The sequence below is a fragment of the Mesoplodon densirostris genome, chromosome 9 (assembly GCF_025265405.1).
Source record: "Mesoplodon densirostris isolate mMesDen1 chromosome 9, mMesDen1 primary haplotype, whole genome shotgun sequence".
Classification (NCBI taxonomy): Eukaryota; Metazoa; Chordata; class Mammalia; order Artiodactyla; family Ziphiidae; genus Mesoplodon; species Mesoplodon densirostris.
The window spans coordinates 9,776,390-9,800,576 of record NC_082669.1 but is presented as its reverse complement, the minus strand read 5'-3'; the positions used below and the strand labels follow the sequence as shown (position 1 = coordinate 9,800,576).

Sequence of the window (24,187 nt, the reverse complement as noted above, 5' to 3'; positions counted from 1 at the left end):
TTTGAGAAGATAAACAAAATTGATAAACCATTAGCCAGACTCATCAAGAAAAAGAGGGAGAGGACTCAAATCTATAAAATTAGAAATGAAAAAGGAGAAGTTACAACAGACACCACAGAAATAAAAAGGATCCTAAGAGACTACTACAAGCAACGCTATGCCAATAAAATGGACAACCTGGAAGAAATGAACAAATTCTTAGAAAGGTATAACCTTCCAAGACTGAACCAGGAATAAATAGAAAATATGAACAAACCAATCACAAGTTATGAAATTGAAACTGATTTTAAATCTTCCAACAAACAAAAGTCCAGGACCAAATGGCTTCACAGGTGAATTCTATTAAGCATTTAGAGAAAAGCTAACAACCATCTTTCTCAAACTCTTCCAAAAACTGCAGAGAAAGGAACACTCCCAAACTCATTCTACGAGGCCACCATCACCCTGATAGCAAAACCAGACAAATATACTACAAAAAAAGAAAATTACAGACCAATATCATTGATGAATATAGATGCAAAATTCCTCACAAAAAACTAGCAAACAGAATCCAACAACATATTTAAAGGATCATACACCATGATCAAGTGGGATTTATCCCAGGGATGCAAGGATTCTTCAAAATATGCAAATCAATCAATGTAATACACCATATTAATAAACTGAAGAATAAAAACTATATGATCATCTCAATAGATGCAGAAAAAGCTTTTGACAAAATTCACTGCCCATTTATGATAAAAACTCTCCAGAAAGTGGGCATAGGGAACCTACCTCAACATAATAAAGGCCATAAATGACAAACCCACAGCAAACATCATTCTCAATGGTTAAAAACTGAAAGCATTTCCTCTAAGATCAGGAACAAGACAAGGATGTCCACTCTCTCCACGGTTATTGAAGATAGTTTTGGACGTCCTAGTCATGGCAATCAGAGAAGTAAAAGAAATACAAGGAAAACAAATTGGAAAAGAAGAAGTAAAACTGTCACTGTTTGCAGATGACATCATACTATACATAGAGAATCCTAAAAATGCCACCAGAAAACTACTAGAGCTAATCAATGAATTTGGTAAAGTTGTAGGATACAAAATTAATGCAAAGAAATCTCTTGCATTCCTATACACTAATGATGAAAAATCTGAAAGAGAAATTATGGAAACACTCCCATTTACCACTGCAACAAAAAGAATAAAATACCTAGGAATAAACCTACCTAGGGAGACAAAAGACCTGTATGCAGAAAACTATAAGACACTGATGAAAGAAATTAAAGACGATACCAACAGATGGAGAGATATACCATGTTCTTGAATTAGAAGAGTCAACATTGTAAAAATGATTATACGGGCCTCCCTGGTGGCGCAGTGGTTGAGAGTCCGCCTGCCGATGCAGGGGATACGGGTTCGTGCCCCGGTCTGGGAGGATCCCATATGCCGCGGAGCGGCTGGGCCCGTGAGCCATGGCCGCTGGGCCTGCGCATCCGGAGCCTGTGCTCCGCAACGGGAGAGGCCACAACAGTGAGAGGCCCACATACCGCAAAAAAAAAAAAAAAAAAATGATTATACTACCCAAAGCAATATACAGTTTCAATGCAATCCCTATCAAATTACCAATTGCATTTTCTATGGAACTAGAACAAATCATCTTAAAATTTGTATGGAGACACAAAAGACCCAGAATACCCAAAGTCGTCTTAAGGGAAAAAAAACGGAGCTGGAGGAATCAGACTCCCTGACTTCAGACTATAATGAAAAGCTACAGTAATCAAAACACTATGGTACTGGCACAAAAACAGAAACATAGATCAATGGAACAAGATAGAAAGCCCAGAGAGAAACCCACACACCTATGGTAAACTAATCTATGACAAAGGAGGCAAAGATATATAATGGAGAAAAGACAGTCTCTTCAATAAGTGGTTGTGGGGAAACTGGACAGCTACATGTAAAAGAATGAAATTAGAACACTCCCTAACACCATACACAAAAATAAACTCAAAATGGATTAGAGACCTAAATGTAAGACCAGACACTATAAACTGTTAGAGGAAAACCTAGGAAGAACACTCTTTGACATAAATTACAGCAAGATCTTTTTTTGATCCACCTCCTTGAGTAATGGAAATAAAAAAATAAAATAAACAAATGGTACCTCATGAAACTTAAAAGCTTTTGCACAGCAAAGGAAACCATAAACAGAACGAAAAGACAACCCTCAGAATGGGAGAAAATATTTGCCAGTGAATCAACGGACAAGGGATTAATCTCCAAAATATATAAACAGCTCATGCAGCTCAATATTAAAGAAACAAAAAATCCAGTCCAAAATTGGGCAGAAGATCTAAATAGACATTTCTCCAAAGAAGACATACAGATGGCCAAGAAGCACATGAAAAGCTGCTCAACAGCACTAATATTAGGGAAATGCAAATCAAAACTACAATGAGATATCACCTCACACCACTTAGAATGGGCATCATTAGAAAATCTACAAACAACAAATGCTGGAGAGGGTATGGAGAAAAGGGAACCCTCTTGCACTGTTGATGGGAATGTAAATTGATACAGCCACTATGGAGAACAGTATGGAGGTTCCTTAAAAAACTAAAAATAGAATTACCATATGACCCAGCAATCCCACTACTGGGCATATACCCAGAGAAAACCATAATTCAAAAAGATGCATACACCCCAATGTTCATTGCAGCACTATTTACAATAGCCAGGTCATGGAAGCAACCTAAATGCCCATCGACAGACAAATGGATAAAGAAGTTGTGGTACATATATACAGTGGAATATTACCCAGTCATAAAAAGGAACAAAATTGAGTCATTTGTTGAGACGTGGATGGATCTAGAGACTGTCATACAGAGTGAAGTAAGTCAGAAAGAGAAAAACAAATATCGTATATTAACGCATGTATGTGGAACCTAGAAAAATGGTATAGATGAACCGGTTTGCAGGGCAGAAGTTGAGACACATATGTAGAGAACAAACGTATGGATACCAACGGGGGAAAGCCGCGGGGGGGTGGGGATGGTGGTGTGATGAATTGGGCAATTGGGATTGACATGTATAAAATTGATGACTAATAAGAACCTGCTGTATAAAAAAATAAAATTAAATTTAAAAATTAAAAAAAACAAAAATAAAATAGATGAAAGTCTTATAATAACAAGGTGACAAGCATCATTTCAACTCTCTTAGATAACAAGAGGGATACAATATTCTCTGTTAACAAAAAGTTTGGATTTCTCTAATATCCTTCATTATAAGAAGACACAACACATTAAAACTGAAATAGAAGGGGAAGTATGGAGCCATGTCAGATAATGTGGATGAGATTTCAAAATGCATATATTATTAACACTGGAAGAACAGCCATTGTACCTTACAGGGACATAAGAGGAGTCTGGGAGACTTACAAAACATGAAACAAAGCTGTAAGAAAGACCTGACATTATACATTGGGGGGAAAGGCACAGGAAAGAAAATGTAGCCTGTAATTTGTGTGATGTCCAAAGGCTGCAAATGTCTCTGCATTCAGCCATGGGGAGCAGAACATACAGAGCAAGTTAGGCCTTTCCTGTCCCTGGGCCTCAGGGCTAGGACGAGGGTGAGGCAAGTGAGGTAGCGAGTGCACAAAATTTTAGGAGCCCCTAACGCACTCTAAGGATCGTGCAAGTCTATGACCCTCAGAACAAGTGCACCTCCTTAAATTCTTCACCTTCAGTGCATCATGTGCCTCACCTCAGTCCAGGTTCTGCTAGTCCCCTGTCCCCACCTGTCCCCTGCCAGGAATAAGAGACCTATTTGGAATGAGGAGAAACTCTACCTCTTCCCAAAATAGGGTCTTCACATCTGCTTCCTAATACCAAATATGTTCTGTTCCAGGGCTCAGAGAGTTAACAAAGACTTAAATAACCAAGTGGAAATGATAACTATCAATCCCTTCCTTTTGTAATAAAAAGGAGTCTACAAGAAAGTCTTGGATTCCTAAAGGGAAAGGCAGAAGTGTGAATAAAATAGCACACAAAGGAGACAACTAACCTCTGGGATGATTGTAATTTGCTTCCACCGTTGTGGTTTGCTTTCCCCAGGGCAGAGTCAATCAAGTGCAGCAGCTGAGGATTTCTGACATATCTGCAAAGTTCTATTTCCTTTTAATATAACTTTTTGCAGATTCAGCAAGGTGTTTTATAGAAAAAATAAAGAGCAGTTTCTATTCATCAATTTCTTTTTAGAAACTTTTGCATAAAGCAAATTCTTATTGTTATAGAAACCATTAATTTAGAATACCTGGTCATTTAGATACTGGTTGAAATTTTGGTATAACTTTATCATGAAATAATTTATTAATGTATTAAATGAAAAAATGGTTGCTAGTGAATGTTTTACGAACTTAACCTTGTTTCCAAGAATATTAAGACCACTTTAATTTCTAAAATGTCATCTATTTATTAACATATGATTATCATCCTCTCCACTTGCCAGCACAATAGCTTAAAAAGTTTGTGTTTGTGTGTGTGTGTCTAAAAGTAATAAAATGCCTTCACTTTACTGAAAGAAATTGGAGAAGACATAAGCAAATGGAAAAACATCCTGTGTTCATGGAACGGGAGAATTAATATTGTTAAAATGGCCATACTAACCAAAGCCATCTCTAGATTCAACACAATTGCCATCAAAATACCAAACTCATTATTTACAGAAGTAGAATAATCCTAAAATGTGTTTGGAACCACAAAAGACCCCAAATAGCCAAATCAATCCTGAGAACAAAGAACAAAACTGGAAGTATCACACTTGCTGCTTTCAAACTATACTACAAAGTCATGGTAATGAAAAACAGTATGGTACTGGCACAAAAATAAACACATAGACCACTGTAACAGAATAGACAGCCCAGAATTAAATCCCAGTACATACGATCAACTAATATTCAACAAGAGAACCAAGAACACCCAAGGAGGAAAGGTTAGTCTCTTCAATCAATGATGCTGGGGAAACTGAAAAAAACACATGCAGGACAGTGAAACTGGACCTCTATCTCACACCATTCACAAAAATTAACTCAAAATGGAGCAAAGACTTAAACTAAGACCTGATACCATAAAAATCTTAGAAAACATAGGCAAGAGGCTCACTGATATTGGTCTTGGCAATGATTCTTTGGGCACAACGCCAAAAGCACAAACAACAAAAGCAAAAATCATCAAATGGGACTACATCAAATTCAAAAGCTTCTGCACAACAACCAAAGGGGAAAAAAAAACAATTAAAATGAAAATGTAGCCTACAGAATGGGAGAAAAATTGGCAAACTAAATATCAGAAAGGGGTTAGTTTTTAAATATATTTTGCATATTAACACAACTTAATAACAATGATAACAAAAATAATCCAATGGAAGAAAAGGGCAGAATAGAAATTTTTTCCAAAGAGGTCATCAAAATGAGCAACAGGCACATGATAAGATGCTCAACCTTACTAATCATCAGGGAAATGCAAATAAAAATCGCAACAAGCTATCACCTCACACCTGTTAGAATGGCTATCATCAAGTAGACAAGAGACAACAAGTGCTAGCAGGTACTGGTGAAAAAGTAATCCTTACACAGTATTGGTGGGAAGTAAATTAGTCCAAAAACTATGGAAAACAATATGGAGGTTCCTCAAAAATGTAAAAATAGACCTACCATATGATCCAGCAATTCTGCTTCTGGGGGTATACCCAAAGGAAAGAAAATAGGAGTCTGATGAGACATATGCACCTTCATGTTTATTTGCAGCACTATTCACAATAGCCAAGAAATGAAAACAACCCAAATGCCCATCAGTGGATGAATGAATAAAAAGATGTAGTATATATGCAATAAAATATTATTCAACAATGAGAAAGAAGAATATTCTGCCATTTTCAACAACATGGATGGACCTTGAGCACACTACATTAAGTGAGATAAGCCAGACAGAGAAAGAAAAGTACTGTACAATATCACTTATATGTGGAATCTAAAGCAATCAAACGTGTAAAAAAAAAAACAAAAACCAACAACAACAGAGTAAAGCAGAGGTTACCAGCGGAGAGGGGGCAGTGGGATAAAACTAACAGCATTTAAGGGTACAAACTTGTAACAAATACTAAAATAATGACACAGATTTAATGTACGGTTTACTGAACACAGACAATAATATTGTACTATAAGTATGTAATATGATAAATATCATTACAATGGCCACCATATTAAAAAATATAAATGTATCAAAGTAACATGATGTGCAACTTAAATTTACATGATGTCAATTTATTCAATAAAATGTAAACAAAAGTAATTCAATGCCTCCAAAAATTTCTATAATTCAAATTATTTAAAAATACATATATGTTTCATAATCTGGGGGTCTTTTTTTTCATGATCTATGATTTCATTCTTGATTATGTTTAAATATACATATATACCTTGCATGTTCTATTAACGTGTCTCTAACACATTTTTAGATATAGCTCTTCAAAAAATAGTACCTATCAGTGGAAGACTAGTTATCCTCCACTCTTTCTTCTGCCCTCTTCCACTGTGAGAGAGTAGGCGTATCATTACCCAGCTAAAGACTCCATTTCTCTGACTCATTTCCAGTTAAGATGAGGCCATGAGAATAAGTTCTGACCACTAGAATGGGTGCAAGGTGTTTTGCCCTTACAGGTACTGTGTACCTGCTCTTCTAGTCTCTCTCCCTTTGCATGATGGCTTGTACCTAACTGAAGATCTGCTCACCTTCTCAAAATACAAGTGGTAATATAAAAAGGTAAAATATTAACATATATTCTAAAGCATAACAAGACTCTTTTCATTGTTGGAGTTATACCCCATTTAGTAGTTGTATACCCTAGGAGAAAAATTTAACCTTGCAAATAATTTCTTCCTGCATATTAAACATGATGATATTCACTTCACAAGGTTGTCCTGAGGATTAATAAGATAATGGATGTAAAGGGCTTAGGACAGTGCTTGAACACTTGAACTAATTTGGAAAAAAAAAAAGTAGTCCTCAGTTGTATTTAACAGGTTCTAATATATTAAGTACTATACCAAGAAAAAGTATAATGCATTATCTCTTTCTCCTAATTTTATTTTTTCTTTCAATTTTTAAAATAAATTTATTTATTTGTTTGTTTATTTTTGGCCTCCTTGGGTCTTTGTTGTTGCAAGTGGGCTTTCTTTAGTTGGGGTGAGTGGGGGCTACTGTTCGTTGCGGTGCACAGGTTTCTCATTGCAGTGGCCTCTCTTGTTGCAGAGCATGGGCTCTAGGCGTGGGGGCTTCAGTAGTTGTGGCTCGTGGGCTCTAGAGCTCAGGCTCAGTAGTTGTGGTGCACAGGCTTAGCTGCCCCACGGCATGTGGGATCTTCCTGGACCAGGGCTCGAACCCGTGTCCCCTACATCGTCAGGCAGATTCTTAACCACTGTGCCACCAGAGAAGCCCCTCTTTCCTCAATTATTTAATCTACTTTGTGGATGATCATATGCAATTGAAGGACGTGTATTCTCCCAATACGTGATTAGAAATGGAAAAATCCAATAAAAGATATCTTAAAACTTGAATGTATCAGGGCTAATAATACTACATAAGCCTATTGATTCCTGATCTTTAACAGAAGTTAGTCAGGTACCTGGGCAAAATCTCTAATTTTTAAAGTTAAAGTACTGCTTTTATTCAATACTATTTATCAGACTTCCCTGGGCTAATACTTTATGATGCCCAAAGTAATTTTCATAAAATTGCAAAGATGTCCTATTTTAGCTATGTTCCCTCATTGCAGCTGAGCCCGCAGGTAAAAAGCAAGATGTGCCCTGTGATGCCAGTAAAAACTAAATTCAATAATTTGGGAATCATCATTTTTTAAATATTGAATTTCAACCCCAAACCTGCTAAATTCCTCTATTTTTTGAACTTTTGATCCTGACCATGCATCTAACACCCTTAGTCTCAACACAAAGCTCACTCTCAACTCTAGCATCCTTCAGCTAGTCTGCGCTTTAAGTTCCTGTGGCCAAAAAGAAATGCACCTCTGGGACTTCCCTGGTGGTGCGGTGGTTGAGAATCCTCCTGCCAATGTAGGGGACATGGGTTCGATCCCTACTCCAGGAAGATCCCACATACCGTGGAGGAACTAGGCCCGTGCACCACAACTACTAAGCCCGTGCACCACAACTACTGAGCCTGCACTCCACAACTACTGGACCCACACGCTGCAACTACTGAAACCCGTGCGCTCTATGGCCCGCATGCCGCAACTACTGAGCCCGCGTGCTGCAACTACTGAAGTCCGCGTGCCTAGAGCCCATGCTCTGCAACAAGAGTAGCCACCGCAATGAGAAGCCTATGCACCACAACGAAGAGTAGCCCCCACTCACCACAACTAGAGAAAGCCTGCACAGCAAAGAAGACCCAATGCAGCCAAAAAAAAATTTTTTAATAAAAAAAAAGAAGTGCACCTCTTTTGCCCCCATCATGGACCACCTTCTCTCTGGGCAAAAGGAAAGAGGCATATGGACACATTTATCTATCTTCTTGTCCCCTAATACTTAAATTCTTCTTCCAACAGTAAATTCCTCTTTCCCTCCCTTGTTACGTACATATAATTCTTTTATTTGTATTTTTTCTATAACTGTAATGAGGTACAATGCCTCACAAAAGCAGCACTGTGGGGATTTTCTTCCATCCTGTCCATTCTATTTTGTTATCCTGATTTAGACAAGGCCATTTACTCGTTCATCAATATTTATGCTCTTCTTAGTCATCTACAACTCATAAAGCATAATGGACATCAGGTGAGACTTCTTTTTTTTCCTTAAGGATTCATTGAAAAAAGCAGATTTGGCAAGAGAGGGTTCACATATTAACACCAAAAGTAAAAAAAGGTCAGCCAAGAAAGTGGTTTTTGAGGCTGATAAAACACTGAGGAGTAAAGAAGAGCTCCCAAAAGCAGTTTACTTTTAATTTCAATCTGTCAATAAAAAGAGTTACATAACTTTTAACCAGAATCTGTCAATTCTCTTTTCTTATTTTCTCATTCCACAAATGCCATCACTTTCATAGAGGCTTACTTATTACCCTACCCACTTTCATAGTCTAATTTATTTTCCCACAGTGAATCACTGCAGATCCCAAACATCAGCTAACAGTAGCCTTCAGGCATCTTTGCACCTTCAGAAATGGAGATTTTGATTACTAGCATGTCAGTTCTCTGAGGAGAGGAACTGTGTCTCTGTCCACCTCTGGTGACCTGCACAGTGCCTGGGACATGCTGTGTGCTCAGTAACTGTTCATTAGAATTAATTCGATCACTGTTATTCACAAAGAACACTTTTCATTTCAAAACATATTCCTTATGTCATCTCATAAATATTGAAATTTACTCAACATATACTCTGTTTGAAACCTACACTTGTGTTATGAAGAGATTCTGGAATAATATTTTGAAGTATATGCTTAGGAATTCTTTATGAATTCCTATTAATACACAGGGTAACCATTCATTCTAGTTTCTCCCAGAGAGGAATATTCACATATAAATATGCATATAATAAATATTCACAGATCATACATGAAACCACTTTTATACCATTTCACCTCATTGATCCACCACATTTTTGGAAAACAAAACACCTCACTGCATCACTAAGAACACAAGATGAAGGTACTTTCAAATTGTCAGATTACTTACATTGAAATGAAAACAGTGAGACTCTAAAGAAATGATGTTTAAAATTTAATAAATCTTATGGAAGCTATACATGTACGTGCTCTTACCCAAGGAAAACGATCTATTTAAGATGCTACACAAACATTTATATGTTACTATTATTATCAAAAATCATTTTAGAGTGACATTCATAAGTCATTTCATAAATCATAAGAAAAACAATCTTTTATAGTGTCTCCTTTCTTTCCACAAAACTCTGTACGACCCATCTCAGTGATTCACTCTAGCCTCTAGGCATGGCTATAAACATTGTAAACCACTTTTGAAAATAAAATCTACCCTCAAAGAATGAAGATAAGTTCCCGTTGAGGATATTCAAAAGAATCCCTCACAGGACTTAAAGTCGCCACTATACAAAAGATCCTAATATCCCCTGAAGACTGGAGGAAACAGGACACCCCAATTTGAATTTTAGGGATGACTATACATCATATGAACTCATGTAAGGGAAGGCTGTATATAAACTGTAAAGTGTGGTGAGAACACCTCACTGATTATTAGGGATGACAATAACTAGCAGCATCAAAAGTCCCTCTCAGGGCTTCCCTGGTGGCACAGTGGTTGAGAGTCCGCCTGCCGATGGAGGGGACACGGGTTCATGTCCCAGTTCGGGAAGATCCCACATGTCGCGGAGTGGCTGGGCCCGTGAGCCATGGCCGCTGAGCCTGTGCATCCAGAGCCTGTGCTCCGCAACAGGGAGAGGCCACAGCGGTGAGAGGTCCGCGCACCGCAAAAAAAAAAAAAAAAAAACAAATCCCTCTCAGAATTTCACTATCAGATTCACATGAAAAATTGTCCTACTTATAATACAGAAAGATAGTTTCTTAGAGGAAAGAACTACATGCAAATTAAAGAAATGATTAGTAAGTTTTGGGAGACTTTACTCACATCAACAAGCTGATTGACTCCACTTGCAGTTTTTGCCAGGGTGACAAGGTCCTCCTGCATCTTATCCACCCATGACTTGATGCTGCAGAAATCAGAGAAGAGAATGTTCTATCAGATCTCTCATGAAGTAAGGCCACAGACTGACATTCTATACTCACAGATAATCTGCAGATAATTCATTAAATTACTTTTAAGTCTTTCTCCTCCTTCCTAGCTCCTACTATACCTACCCACCCACCCCCAGCCCACTTTTAAGTGACAAAACCAATGAACCTTTAGGGGTCAACCTCTTAGGATGCTAAAATATCCGCAACTCAAAAAGAGAAAAATGACAAATGAGGGTAAACGTTTGCTTAATTTTTATGAAAATTCCATTAAAAACAAGTTACTGAATGGAATATTCTAAATGAAACTTTATCCTTTAGTTTACAAGCCTTCGTAATATAATACTAAGAGTGTGCTAAATGTAGAATATTTGAAAACTGCCAGAAAATGACAAATATTTTTAAATTTCTTATAATTCCAATACCCAAGGATAATCACTTAACATTTTGATGTATTCCCTTCAAGTCTTTTAAAATTCTTTCACAAGGTCAAGCACATATTATGTAAAATTCACATATCATTTTTTCCATCAGTCACATGATAAACACCCTTCCATGTCATTACAGATATTTTATAAACACTGTACGTTAATGGCCACTTAATATTCCCTTATCTCTAAATCCCATAAAATACTTGACCATCCTTTTTTAAAAGAAAACTAGAATGTCATCAGCTTTGACTGCTAAAAAATTCACTGCAACAAATATAACAGTACACATTAAGCTTAAAAGTATTTCATTTCCTTAGCTAGACTCTTAGATTTGGAATTACTGGATCAAGGCTTAAGTTTTAAGGAAATGGTTTTGAGCATTAAAATTACGATTGAAGGTTCCAGTTCAAACCCTTTTCATGTAAAGGTGAGCCTTGAACAATGTGGGGGGTTAGGAGTGCAAAGCCCCAGGCAGCTGAAAATCTGCAAATAACTTTACAGTCAGCCCTCCACATCCGCGGTTTGGCATCCACAGATTAAACCAATGATGCATCATGTAGTACTGTACATTAACTGAAAAACAATCTACTATAAACAGACTCACGAAGTTTAAAACCATGTTGTTCAAGGAACAATTGTATATACTTTAATGTAAGGGAGATCTTAAAATACAAGCTATGGATGTCAGAACATTTTAGAAAATTCTAAACTGATGGTCTCTCTTACTTTTCCTGTCATTAGAGATTATGAAATACCACACAATTTTCCCCATTCTAATAAATTAAATTTAATTTGCAATCCCTTCATATATTTCATTTATTCATCCTCATGTTGTAAAAAGACCTAAAGGGTGTGTTCTTTTCTGCCCATGCAAATGTAAGAAAACACTAATAAGAATGATAGGAAATGATTTGTATTTGAATTTGAACTTGTCTCTACGTATATATGGTATGGGTGTCTATCATTGCTTATTTATTCTGTTCTTTGGATTTTATAAATACTAAATGTTTTCCCTCCTTTTTTTTTGATTGACATTGTGATTTATTTAGTTTCAGTATACTGCAGTAGCAGACAAATAATTTATACATTTAAAAGGTAACTCTTAGATATGTTCATTTGACAGTGAACATAAACTCTCAAAGGAACATATCTACAATACAGAAACAGACTCAAAGGCATAGAGAACAGACTTGTGGCTGCCCAGGGGGAGTGGAGGTGGGGGGAGAGAAGGATTGGAAGTTTGGGATGAGCTGATGCAAACTATTATACTATACAAGATGGATAAACAACGAGGTCCTACTGTAGAGCACAGGGAACTATATTCAATGTCCTGTGATAAACCATGATGGAAAAGAATATGAAAAAGGATATATATATATATATATATATATATATATATATATATATATGTATGTATGTATAACTGAGTCACCTCACTGTACAGCAGAAATTAAAACAACATTGTAAATCAACTATACTTCAATAATTTTTTTTTTTAAAAAGGTAACTCTTCTGTCATAAGAGAGCAAGCTGTAATTCAAGGACTGAAGCCGGTTTCCCCACCACAGCGCTAGCTCTGTCCAGTAAGCATTCACCCTGAACTGTGCCCCCTCTCTCCCATCTGTCAACCTTTTCTTTTCTTTTCTTTTCTTTTTTTTTTTTTTTTTTTGCTGTACGTGGGCCTCTCACTGCTGTGGCCTCTCCCGTTGCGGAGCACAGGCTCCGGATGCGCAGGCTCAGCAGCCATGGCTCACGGACCCAGCCACTCAGCAGCATGTGGGATCTTCCCGGACCGGGGCACGAACCCGTGTCCCCTGCACCGGCAGGCGGACTCTCAACCACTGCGCCACCAGGGAAGCCCTGTCAGCCTTTTCAATGGAATGACAACAGGGCATGGTTTAAAAAATGTCAAGGAGCAGAAATCATATCTGCTGATCCCACCAGGAACCTCTAAAGCACGGGTTCTTTAAAGCACGTTAGAGAATGAAGCCATCAGTGGGTGGACTCTGTGGAAGAACAGCAACCCTGGTCCCTTCCCCCCTGTTCTCCAGAAGTGTGTTAGTGGCTCTCAAACATTTCCGAAAAATTTGCTTTGAGGAAAATCACAGCTTTCACGATTAGTATTTAAAAGGCACTTATGCACATTTTCCCTTAGGAAATTGATTGAGGGATGAAGAGTAACACTGAACCATTCTCATCCTGAATGACCAACATTCTGGATCTAAAATGGTAGGCGGCTGCATCACCTCTCTCAAGAGAACCAGTCCTCATTATTCCGAGGCCTGGCCACGTTCACTGGTTTCACTGCACTGGTTTCTACCCCTACAAGAATGCGGTAGAAAAGTGTTGTTTTGAAAATGAACTTTATATTTCATAAGTGCTTTGATCATGAGGATTTAACCACGTTTGTCTTCTCCTTAGACAAAAATTTCAATAGTACTACAAGGTCATCAACCTTTTTTTCTGATAAATTTAAATGTAACAGTATTAAAAATTAAATGTGGAAAAAGTATAACATGGGTAAGGGATTTAAGTGAGGTACATATAGGAGACCATATAAAAGAGTAATGAGCTAAAAAACAAAAGAGGAAGAAGGAAAACTGAAAATCAGTCATGAAAAAGGATGAAATGCCTTAGAAGAAAACACAGAGGGGCTTGATTTACATGTGAAGCAAACTAGTTGGTAAATGAAATAGATAAAAGCAAGGGGTTTGTTCACACAAATGAAAATAAGGAAGAATATTTATTGAATCATGCTGTATGAATATGATTTTCAAAATGATTATCAAGAAAAAAAATAAACGGGAAAAGGGTGTAAAGTTAAGAGAAATTTCTAGAACCATTAAAATAAATTATGCACACCACATTATTCTAATATACTTTGTGCTACTTATAGGCTGGCATATATATTTGAAAAATATTACAAATACTAACTAATATTCGTATTACTCTATTAGGTAAGTATAATTGTGATCCATTTTTACATTAAGAACAAAAAAAATACAGTAGGGGATGGGTAGGAGAAAAAATCATGGACATGATTTTGTAAGTCAGATGAGACCCTTTCATTTCTCCAAGTAATTACTGAACAAAACCCAGAGAAAATGAATAATCTCTTCTCAAATATAATTGCTAACACTGACAAATAGTAAGAAGTGTTATACATGTTTCTGGCTGGAAAACTGAGAAACAAAGACTATATATGTAAAAAAATAAACTTAACTCCTGAATTCTGATTCATGCTAAACCGATCCAAAATGTGCTTTCTAACTTGACACCTGAGTGTACTGTCACTGCCAGTGTTCACTGGTGTGAACCTGTTTTGGCTGAAAAGCAATTTAGGGCCCGACCAGTCTTCTCTGTCCCACTGACAAGCTGTTAAGAACATAGTATAGGAACAAAGATTATTTTTTATAGACATGAGGTATTACCTGGTTTTCCTAAAATACATAAGCACTCTGCCTTTCAAACCTGGAATTAGAAGATTATAATGGCTAGGAAATAAGCCAAGATATCATTGGTCATAAAAGTGAAAAATTACATAAGGGAAAATATTCACATGGGCAAATTCTCCATCAGTCTTTGTCTTTCTAGGTAAATTGTCAACCACATATGCATAATCACTAAGCACTATTTTATTAAATGTCTCCAGAAGGCATTATAATATTTTGGAGAAAGTTACAGAGGATATAGTCTTTTCAGATAATAAGAAATGAACATAGCACTCCATGAGGAAGAATTTGTTGTTTTTTCTTTGTCAGCCCATTCAACAAGAACTCGTATCTGCTGGAGAATATACTAAAGCTGGTAGGGCAGAAATGAAAGATATATGCTTTACAGTCTGGTTAGGTTTAAAACTGGGTCTGACAGGAAAGAGGCAGAAGAGAACAAGAATAAGGTGGTGTAGGGGAGGGAAAAGTATCTTTTCTTCTACCTTTCTAAATTCTTGACTGAGAACCTGTGACAAAAGACAGACTAATAAGTGAAATGCATACAAATTGATTTAAGTTTTACATGACGCGGGAGGCTTCATAAGGAAATGAAGACCTGCCCCACCAAAAAAAAATGGTTAAACCTGAGTGTCTTTATGCTAGGTTTGATGAAGAACAGAAAGATATGATGGGACAAAGAATATGAGCTAAGTATAGTAAACTGGGGGAAACTTAACAGAGACCATTCATTCACATTTCTCTTTCTGCCCCATGTCTTCAGAGATAAGGACGCTCCTTTCTCCCAGGTATAGGGGAGCAATGCTCACATGAGGAGAAGGTCACAAAGTCCCTCCTGCAGATGCCACTTCCCCAACGCCTTCAGCTTAAAATATTCAATAGGCTATGTAACCATATTTAGCCCATCCTGAATCCCATCAGTAGGACATGCTTCAGGAATCAGAAGAGTCACTTAAAGTTTATTAGATAGTTGTGTGGGGAGGTGGATAGAGGAGGCTTTCGACTAGTAGCTACTTAAAGTGAGATTTGAAGGACAAGTGGAATTTAAGAAAATCGAGAAAGGAAGGCAGTAACAACGAAGGCAGGGGGAATTTAAAACATGGCATAGTCAGCAACCACAAGTAGTCTGTATGGCCGGAGTCCAAGGTTGTTCATCAGATGTATGGAATGGGGGCAGGAATGGTCAGAAAGAAATTCTGGCAAATAGTTGGCCAGACCCAGGGTCTTAAATAACATTCTGAAGCATTTAGATTGTATCCTCAAAATAATGGAGAGATAATGGAAAATGTGAAGTTAGCGAGTAACAATATTAAGGGTATATGAACATGATAAAATAATTTCTCTGATAGCCAAGTGGATGGTGGCTTAGAGGGAGAACAAAAAGTGAGGAGGGAGGGGCTAGATAAGATGGAAGAAATGAGGAGGGTTCAAACTAGCTCAGTAGTAGAGAGAGTAGAGAGGGAAACAAAAGGGAGACCAAGTAGAAGAAACCAGCTCAACAAAACTCTGAAGGATGGATGACAGGATTTCATGTACTACTAGATTTAAATAGTGAATGGGAGAAAGGATTTGCAGATGACTCACGGAGTTCCTCAGTTACACAATGATAGGACATTCTGTTATGGAAAGTATAAGAGGAAGAACGATTTAGAGGGGTATTGATGAGTTCATTTTTATTGGTTCGGGTAGAGATGTTTTTGAAAGATTCACATATAGAAACCCAGTAGGCAATTGAACATACATAGATTTGAAGCTCTCAGAAGTTTCCATAGCATTTAAAGATCAGGTAGTTACAAAGGACAAAGGTAAATCAGGGTATGACTCCCAAAGGAGAGTCTATAAAGGGAGAAGGAAAATACACAGCTGCTAGAACTCTGGAAAATAACACTGAAAAAAGAGACAGGAATCTGAGTAGTGGCAAGAAAGAAGGGAATCCAAGAAAAATGGTATCACAAAACCCAGGGAAGGTAAGAATATCCAGAGAGAGTCATCAAACAAGGTGAGAGAAATTTTCTATCTTATATGTGAGGACAGGGAGAGAAGTGTGGAACCTAGGAAAAAATGGAGAACAAGGAGTTAGTGCTCCTTTTTGTTTTTTAATCAGAGAGATATAGGCATGGTACCATGCAAAAGGAGAAAGGCACGGAGAGGAGATATCACAGAGAAATCTCAGGAGAGAACATGCAACTTACTGACAGGGCAAGGGCCTTCAGAAGACTCTAGATTCATTCAGCTTTTTCTTGCTAACCCTCTTATATTCCAAACATGATCGGGTGAAGGATGAGTGAAGAAATAAGCAGAACACAGGAGAATCCTAATCCATGGCTAGAAAGTAGGTTACTTCTTCCATGAAGATTGAAGGGAAAACATAAAAAGTTTTAAGTAAATGAAAATAGCTACAACAACTCGATCAAAAACTGGAGACAGTTCTACTTATTGGTCTCTATCTTTTTTCTTTTTTGTAATAAAGTAGAGTCATTGGTTCAGAGATAGGCAGGAGGTATTAAGGTAGGGTAGTTGAAAAGAAAAGTTGGAGGTTTCAGAAGAACAAGGACTGGAGAGTATTTAAGGGCAAGCCCTATACCAGGGGTCACCAGTTTTCATCAGTACTAATCAGCATGACTGTGTGAATTTCTCCACCAGTACTAGGCTAAAGAGGGTGAGATGGGAGAAAAAAGGCATTCAGATGAATATGGGGCAGATACCAGCAGGTGGGAAAGATGGACAAGGAAAAGTGAACTGAAGGGCCTGAAAACTTTAAGATCTCTACTAATTCTAAATAACAAAGACTACCAAAAATATTCATTAAAATGTTACAGTATTATATTTATACACAACACTTATTTTCTAAACATTTTTATTATGGAACCAAAAATGCTATTACAATATTTGTAGGAAAATGTGAAAATACTGTATTGCCAAATTTCAAATTTCTCATCATTTTGGGGATTTGTAGCCTAATAATCTCATAAAAGAATATGCTGGAAGACTAAATGAAGAAAGTGGCCTGAACACATATCCCACATTTAAATCACTTGAATCAAAATATAATTTCTAAAAGAAAAAATTCTAAAAATCACTGAAATAAAATGGATGGCTCTCAGAAAGTTTACAGTTTGTTTGAAAATCTTTCTCTTGGAAATAAATATATATTACAATATCTGAGCAGCTCAAAAAAAGTTGTATCAATGTATATCGGGTTATATAGATACAACAGAACTGGACTAACAGGTACACTGTTTCCATGAGAATATGCTCTGGATTTTCCAACTTGTGATGTCAGGAACATACTTACTCTGCTTGTTAGAAATGTAACTCCCTGATTTCCTGCGTCAAGTGGTAACAGAGGATTAGCAGGTTAGGACTTGAGCATGATATAGTCAGGAGAGTGAGAATGCATGGTATTTGTAGAGAAGAATGATGAGAAGCTCCAGAGACAGGGTATGCAGTCAACGCATGCAACAAAGCTACTTCCTACCTCTCTGCTCTCTCCCGTCTGCCAATTTTCCACTGCCTTTTGAAACCCTGTGTTTCTCTAAGCTCCTACAACCCCAAAATGTCAAAATCTCATGACTGCAATTGCCACCTTTACATACATAATTCCTACATTTGAGCTCCATTTCTGCCTTAACTACAATTTTCTATATCACTCCCTTTTGATTTTCCAGCATTCTTTTTCAAAATATCTATAAAACTAAACTTAAAATCTTCCCTGCCCATAGCACTAACCCTCTGTGTTCCCTCTTCTTGTTGGCAAACCATCTCCTCAGTCATACAGGTCCATGCCATCAATTTCTTCATTGTATCCCTCCTTCAATCCTTTGTAAAATAATAGTAACTCAGGGTTTTTCCCAATACATACCTGAGAGCTGAACGCACTGAGACCTTATTTTATGCCAAACTTCTTGCCAAAGGTATTTAACATTCACTCTCTCATTTAGTCATCAGAAAAACTAGTGCACACTTTTCATAGATAAGAAAACTTCAAGTTGAGAGAAGTTTAACAGCCCAGCCTTGTAGCTTCCAATTTTCTAAGCCATTTTACTTCCACCAACCTCACACATTTCCATGCGTGTCGACTATCCTTTTCCACATTCTGCTTTGGCTCTATAACCTCTCCCTGAAATTAATCCTCCACCTCCATTGTGAATAAATTTCCCAACTACTCTAATGTCACCTTCACAAGCTCCCAAACTAAAAATGTCCTCTTCTATCCACTAAATTCCAAAGCACTTTAATGATGCTTTGTGTTTATTTTTCTGTAGACTTTCATGATTAGATGGATATACTTTTATTTTCATTCATCACTGAATCCTCAATATTACAGTATTACAGTGCCCGACATATAGTAGGTAGACAGTTATTTATTGAATAAATAGAAAAATGTATTGAAATAAAATGTAATTGCAGTATTGTTTTTTAAAACACCCAATTATCTTTACTTAATGCATGCAGAGTAAATAATTTATTTACTGAATTTCCTCTTCCCTCCAAAATCCACATCAGAAAAAAACGAACTGCTGGACCCATGCATCTATAAATAGCACCCACTTTTCAACAAGTAGAAGAATTTTTAAATGTGACTTAATACTTTAAAGATTTTTTTTTTAATCTGTATAACGCATACCTTATAATTCTAAATCTCTCAAGTGGACACTGAATTTCATAGGAAAAAAAATGAAGTCTTGTAATCCTTCTCTACCTCTACAATAACTCATTACAGAGTGAAATAGCAGTATATGTTCCCAACTGTTTGATGATGTCTGCCGGCTCAGTGTATGTACTTTGGAGAATTCTATATGAGATCTCTAAAAATTGAGGCAAATATTTTATTGAGTAGTTGAGATAATCTTTTATATCCTCTACTTCACTTTATTGTACAGAAATAGCCCAAATTCTAAAGGCAAATAATATAAAATATTCAAGTTTTCACTGAATTTGAGAGAAGAATACTCGCCATGCAATTAATAGTGTTCCTTTTGAGGTTAGATTTGCCTGTAAGATGGCTTTCAAAAGAGTATTGCATAGTGCAGGAAACTATTTTAAAAAGAAGAAGAAGAAGAAAGAAAGAGAGATGGTAATCCATTTCATTTTGCATGCATTTGAGGAACATCAAATTGAGAACAGCATAAATTACACCCTGTTTCATCTATTGTAAAGTGCAGCAGTTGAGTACAAAGTGTCAAGTCTGCATAGTTATCTATTTAATTGTTTTAAATGCTACAGAGAGAATTTGCCTTTTTACTGGTTGGAATAATGGAGCCAAAGTGATAGCTAAGAAATGTTACAATAGGTCCTACAAAGACTGTCCTTCCTTGCTATATCTCACGTAGTAAGTCCTCTGTCAAAAAAGAATGTGTGAACTTCCTACTATTAGTAAGAAGAGAGTATTAAAACAGACATCTTCCTTCCACAACCATCTTGAATTATCCCACTAGCAATTATCAAAGAGACCAGAGCACAAAAGGAATATAGTAGTGTGTATATGTCAATGCCAATCTCCCAATTTATCCATTCCACTCCCCCTTTCCCCCTTGGTAACCATAAGTTTGTTTTCTACATAAGAACCTACTGTATAGCACAGGGAACTATACTCAATACTCTGTAATGACCTATATGGGGAAAAGAATCTTAAAAAGAGTGGATATACATATATGTATAACTGATTCACTTGGCTGTACAGCAGAAAATAACATAACATTGTAAATCATCTATACTCCAATAAAAATTAATTTAACTTTTTTTTTAAATAATAGGAGATACACAGAAAAGAAATGGGAATGGAAAAGAGCTGGTATAGTATGGGAATGAGAGGAGGAGGAGAGGGAGAGTGAGAAGCCTGTACCCTTTGGGGCCCTTGTCCTAAAGCAATTCTCTGCCTATGCCACTATCTTTAAGAAATAATTTTATTTTTAACCCAAGGAAATCAGAGACATAGTTCTGCCCTGTGGACCTGGGAAAACATAAAAATATCACAAGATCTAACAAACTGACCATTTCAATTGTGTTGATATATAAATAGCTTATTAATAAATTTGAAGTAATAAGACCATGTATTTCAAAAGTGTTCCACTTGCTATAAATATCCCACCAATGCCAAACTGCTTCTTTTTTTGTTATATAATAAACCACCCACAGTGTTCTTATAGTTGGGTAAAAAATAACATAAGTAAGCCAAAGATTTAGATAACCTAGACACACTATTTTGCTAAATATGCATTTCTTATAACATGGTAACTCTATCATGAAAAATACTGTGTGTGTGTGTGTGTGTGTGTGTGTGAAAGGAACACTTGGTATCTACAATAAACCTAAAACTGCTTGTGAGATGGCTGTCATGCCAGTAATGTTAGTTCCTGAAATTATTCTCGATTTAAACCATTTTCAATAACACTGCTGCTCTGTTTTTAGAAAGCTGTTTAGACTTGTGAAATGCTTTAGTATTCCATTTGTGTCTAGAGTCAACCCTGAAAGAAATGCAGAAAGGGATGTGATCGTGCTAATCAGGGTGGAAAGGTAAAGTACTTGAGAGAAGAAGAAAAAAGGTTTTATCACTAAAAATCGGATTCTTATGCTGTTCGTGTTCCTCTGCCTTCATTTTCTGTTTGCTTTTTGCTGTCGCACGCGTGTGTGTGCGTGTGTGTGTGTCTGTGTGTGTGTGTTTGATCTGCTTTACAAATATACATAGTCATAATTCTCAAAGACCAAAGATTCTTCATGAGATCTACCTTTCCCACCATCTCAGATTGATTTTTGTTTTATCCCAGCATTTCCACTGTTTCTTTATTTAGTTAATATTTTTTGTCTCAGCTGCAGCAATTTGCTGCCAGCTTCCAAGACAACAAATGAGCAATATACACTTTAGGGTTGATGTTAATGTAGTTCCCTGGATTAGCTAGAGGGGGGGAGGGTTCTCATACAAGGGATCTGCTCCCTGGAGGCCTGGAGAGCTTTCTTTTTTAAGTCCACATCACCGTTAGTTACAACCTGCAGCATTGTCCCTCCAGCCTGGTGCCAAGGGAGGTGTCCCAAATGGCCACACAATCTGCTGCTGGTGTTTCTATGAACCAAATGGGTTGAATTTCTAATTGCACATTACAAAACTTCCATTCATTTTCTTGAGGATCTTCTCTTTCATTGTTTACCTTATTTTTTTCTCTGCCATTGCAGATAGTTCACAAAACGTATTTTTGTCTAATTCAAGCATGTAAATATTACTTAATGTCATGATCAAATTTTCCTCATTTCCTTTCTTTGAATTATTAATTGCACATCCATAATATTTCCCATACGGCAAAATCCTCAAATGTTTGTTATGTTTGGATTCTGACTTAAATGCCCCATCTACTTCCCTACATAGATCGGTATCTGCAGTCAGGCCAGTTTAAGTGTTTCACAAACATGTCAGTTTTGTCATGTTATTTAATCACATTTTCCACTAGCCTGAAATGACCTCTCTTAAGTCTCTTCAGGGTTTCAAAACCATTTTTCAAGTCTGTACTTCATTTCCTTCTTCTGGGCAAGTCCTCAAGTGCTCAGAAATGTTTTTTTCTAAGCTCCTAAAATAGATATAGCCTGTCCTACAAAACATCACACACGTTGATATACTGTCTTACGTTAGTATTATTTTTTCCCAACCACATTTGCTTTCCTTGAGTGGATGGGTCACGGCTTCCAGTTCTGTATTCTGAGAATATCTAGCACATTTCTGGACATATATTAGATGCTCAATAGACAAGAGACAGCATCTATCTCACATCTATGTGCCAACAGCTGTTCTAAACATGTTATGTGAAAAAACTCTAATTCTCACAAAAATTATATGAGGCAGATACTATTATGAATCTCACTTTACAGACTGAGGAAACTGAGGCATAGAGAGGTTAAATTACTTGCCGAAGGTCACAGAATTAGTAAGTGGCAGAGGTGAGCATTTGCCCTTAGAAGCCAGTAGAGTCTACCATCTTAATAAATGCTAATCGATATGATCTGAAACATGGCTTGCTCTCGTCATTAAACCACCAGATAACCCCCAACTCTCCTCTCATCCTAACTTACAAATGTCTTGTGTTTTCTATTTTATACACTTTCATAGGCCTGGGTTCTAAGTCTGTTTCATTGAGGTAAGTAGAGAAAATGACAATTACCCAAGTCTTATTTTTACACAGCAAGAGGAAAGTTATAGTTAGAAAATAAGGATTTAAATACTGCAACTGAGAAAACCCAGGTGTTTTCTTCCTTAAAAGAAATATGCACATGAGTATTTAATGCTACAATTTTTCCTCAAATTAAGTTTTCATCCAGATTATCAAATAAACAAGCACTAGTTGCTGTATTTACAAAACCACGAATTTGCTGCTTTCATTAACATAACATCATGGCATCCTCAGCATGAGGTACACAGCCACTGACTCATATTATACACAACACGGCACACAGATCTGACACAGAGTAGCAGGTCAGATGTAGAGTCAGCCCTGATGTGTTTTTAAATATAAAATATTCTAGAAGCAACATTTAATCCTTCAACTATGAATGGAAAATATGACTCTTTCGGTTGGCCTTGTGTTCATAACGCAGGTTCAAATACACAAACAAATGCAAGAATATAAAAGTCTGGGCCCAGACCGACTTGTATCATGCTCCTTTTAAAGATAGCTCATAGTACAGTTTGTCTGATAGCTATTCCAGGACAGAGTTTGTTTGTCGATCAAAAAGCCATCCATGCAAATGTGTTAACTCGCAAATTAGAAAAACAGTAACTCTCTCTGAAGACCATCAGAAAGGGACATCTTAAAAGTAGCCATTCTGTAACATTTTTATTCCTTCTAGTGTTAAGCACAGGATTCCAGAAAAATAGGAAAGGTCTTTTCAAATATAAAATACAGTACAATTTAATTGCTTTCAACCTTTTTGTCCGCACAGACATGTGGTTCTCTTTGACGCTCTGCCTGAGCAGCATGTTCACTGCCCTTGTGCTCGCCTCCAACGGTCTGAGCGTGCTAAGTATTCCAAGCAGAAGACTGCTTCTTGGATAGGAATTAGAGCCAGCTCCCATTCTTGATCTGCTCAACAGAAACACAAAGCTAAACTACTGTTTTTAATCAAATAGTTTTTTCTCCATTAACGAAGTGAACTTAACAATAACTGTGTTTTAAAATGAGTTTATGCTTACCAAATGGTGAAAATATTACAATTTTTAGCACTATCAAATAACTCCTTGCAAAGACTGTCAGCCATTGGTGAGAAGTTTATATAAATGTCGAAGTACTACAGGAAAAGAAATAATTTTCAATTTCTTGGACACAATTTCAAACATTTTTTATTTGAATTAATTTTCTAAATTATGTCATAATTGCTAATGTTTAAATAACAACATTATAAAATCATGACCTTTGATGCATTATATGTGGAAAAATAGACCGAAATCTAGGCAATTAAACAGAAAAAATATCAGGGGGAAAAAGTTTGCACTTTAGCTAAATCCAATTGAAGCTTCTATGTCATGCATTTAGTAATTTAAAAAACACTGTAGGGAGTTCCCT

General features: G+C 36.8%; 1 protein-coding gene across 3 annotated transcripts in view; it reads right to left on the bottom strand.

The window, feature by feature from the left end:
* Window positions 1–24,187, bottom strand: part of CACNA2D1 (calcium voltage-gated channel auxiliary subunit alpha2delta 1) — a 505,032-nt gene that overhangs the window by 404,370 nt on the left and 76,475 nt on the right. For all 3 annotated transcript variants that reach the window (XM_060107477.1, XM_060107475.1, XM_060107476.1), the window contains one exon: window positions 10,659–10,740. In XM_060107477.1, the coding sequence (XP_059963460.1) occupies window positions 10,659–10,718 (60 nt within the window). In that variant the 5' untranslated portion in view covers window positions 10,719–10,740. The remainder of the gene's footprint in view (window positions 1–10,658; window positions 10,741–24,187) is intronic.